Here is a 2,220-nt window from a genome sequence, read left to right as displayed (position 1 = left end):
GGACACCTCCGCATCCCGACATTCACACATCACCAGGTCATCTTGCAGGTAGGTTTATGCTATCCGAACTCACTATGTTCTCTGCTGGCTGTACATATCCTACTAAATAAGACCTACACTGTTTCAATGTCCACATTTCTCTGTTGATGCAATTGTTGATGACTGAAGTTCTGATATCAACCAAAGCTCCTCATCCCATCCCCCGGATTGTAAATAATGTAAATAATTCAATGTATATACTATGATGATTAACCTGTGTGATGACTGTATTATGTTGATAGTATATATTTGTACCATGAATTGATTAACGTGGACCCCGACTTAAACAAGTTGAAAAACTTATTCGGGTGTTACCATTTAGTGGTCAATTGTACGGAATATGTACTGAACTGTGCAATCTACTAATAAAAGTATCAATCAATCAATCAATCAGGCTCCAACCTCCACATTCTCCTAATTTCTGAGCAGTTTTTTGCTTGATTGATTGAGGCTTTTATTAGTAGATTGCAATAGCACAGTACATATTCCATACAATTGACCACTAAATGGTAACACCCGAATAAGTCTCTCAACTTGTTTAAGTCGGAGTGCACGTTAATCAGTTCATGGTAGAAGCTTGAAATGAACGATCGCTATTTCTTCTACTGTAAAAATAATTAGTGTCATGTACGCCACTAAACCGGTGTGTTGTGTTGCAATGTCAACGTGACAATTATGTTGGTTTTGTTCACGGAAAACTTTCAGCCTGGGCGGGTTCTTTAGGGGAAGGCAGAGGGTGAGGCCGTTAAACCAGTCACGTCTCAAGCAGAGACAAATGCAGCCACTGACTCAGTTTCTATCGAATCCGGCAGGGAGCAACCATGTGTTTGAACACCGGGTACACATGCAACTGCCTGGCCGACAGCGGGCCTTGCGAGCCCTGCACGATAACCAAAGACGCCGGTGACGCCATCAGTTCAGAGTCCCTGAGCGAGCTTGAGCACCCAGAGAAGACGCCCGGCCCTGCCTCCAAAGAACGGGACAGAAACTGGGGATGGATCCTGTCCGGGGTCATATTCATCAACGTCCTGATGCTCGGGATCGCGCTCGTCAGCGGCAGCGCCTACAGCCATGTGGACATCAGCATGTCTGAGCTACAGGCTTTCCTGGTAGTCATCATCATCCTCACCTCCATCTGGATGGTCTACTACATCATCTTCACGGCGAGGATCGAAAATGCCGTGGCTTACAGGGACGGACATGCCGGCCCCGTCTGGCTTAGGGGTACGTATATCTCCATGCGTCGACTTCGACAATGTTTTCATGATCAATCCTCCTGATATTCATCATCATCATCATTTATTTTTATTCCTTTCATGAAAATGCATATATACAAGCCACGTACAATTGACACTGTCATTGACTCTGGACAACCAGCACTGTCATTATACATTTCCATGATCAGAAAGGAGCAGATGGAAGAATTATATTCTTATATTTATCTGCCCCTTTTTTTTTTAACACAAATTACAGTATTTTAGATGAATTATTCCCTCCACCAACACCCAAACTCCAACATACTTTTCCATTTTCCTTTAAGCACTTTCACAAGGACACGTCCAATCTAAATCAAAACTCAGTTTGATATCATTTCAGTTTTCTCTTTTTATAACTTTTTTTAAATACAAATATATTCTTACAGCTTTTTAAGTCTTTGTTTAGAGAATTCCATGCTTTCACACCAACAACAGACAAGCACATTTGTTTCAAATTTGTTCGCGCTCTTGGATGTTTAAAGTCATACGGCCTTCTGTGGTTCTCATCTTCAGATGCGAACACAAATAACATTTGTATGTCCTTAGGAAGAACTTTATTTCTCGCTTTGAACATCATTAATAGTGTATTCAATTCTACAATGTCTTTTAGTTTTAGTAATCCTGACCTAATGAAGAGTGGATTTGTATGGTCTCTATATCCATCCATCCATCCATTTTCTACCGCTTATTCCCTTTCGGGGTCGCGGGGGGCACTGGCGCCTATCTCAGCTACAATCGGGCGGAAGGCGGGGTACACCCTGGACAAGTCGCCACCTCATCGCAGGGCCGGTCTCTATATCCTACTTTAAAAATGATTCGAATTGCTCTTTTCTGTGAAAGAAATAAAGGCATTATGTTGCTATGATATGTATTTCCCCATATTTCTGCACAATAATTGAAATAAGGTAGAATAATTGAGCAATAT

At 41.8% G+C, this 2,220-nt stretch overlaps 1 protein-coding gene across 1 annotated transcript in view; it reads left to right on the top strand.

The window, feature by feature from the left end:
* The first annotated feature begins 753 nt into the window (after positions 1 to 753).
* LOC133541511 (proton channel OTOP2-like) overlaps positions 754 to 2,220 on the top strand; it is a 12,433-nt gene continuing 10,966 nt past the window's right edge. Inside the window, exon 1 of the mRNA XM_061884964.1 lies at positions 754 to 1,263. Coding sequence (XP_061740948.1) covers positions 861 to 1,263 — 403 coding nt within the window. The 5' untranslated portion in view covers positions 754 to 860. The remainder of the gene's footprint in view (positions 1,264 to 2,220) is intronic.

Source organism: Nerophis ophidion, linkage group LG23 (genome assembly GCF_033978795.1).
Source record: "Nerophis ophidion isolate RoL-2023_Sa linkage group LG23, RoL_Noph_v1.0, whole genome shotgun sequence".
Taxonomy (NCBI): domain Eukaryota; kingdom Metazoa; phylum Chordata; class Actinopteri; order Syngnathiformes; family Syngnathidae; genus Nerophis; species Nerophis ophidion.
This window is presented reverse-complemented; position numbering and strand designations above follow the sequence as displayed.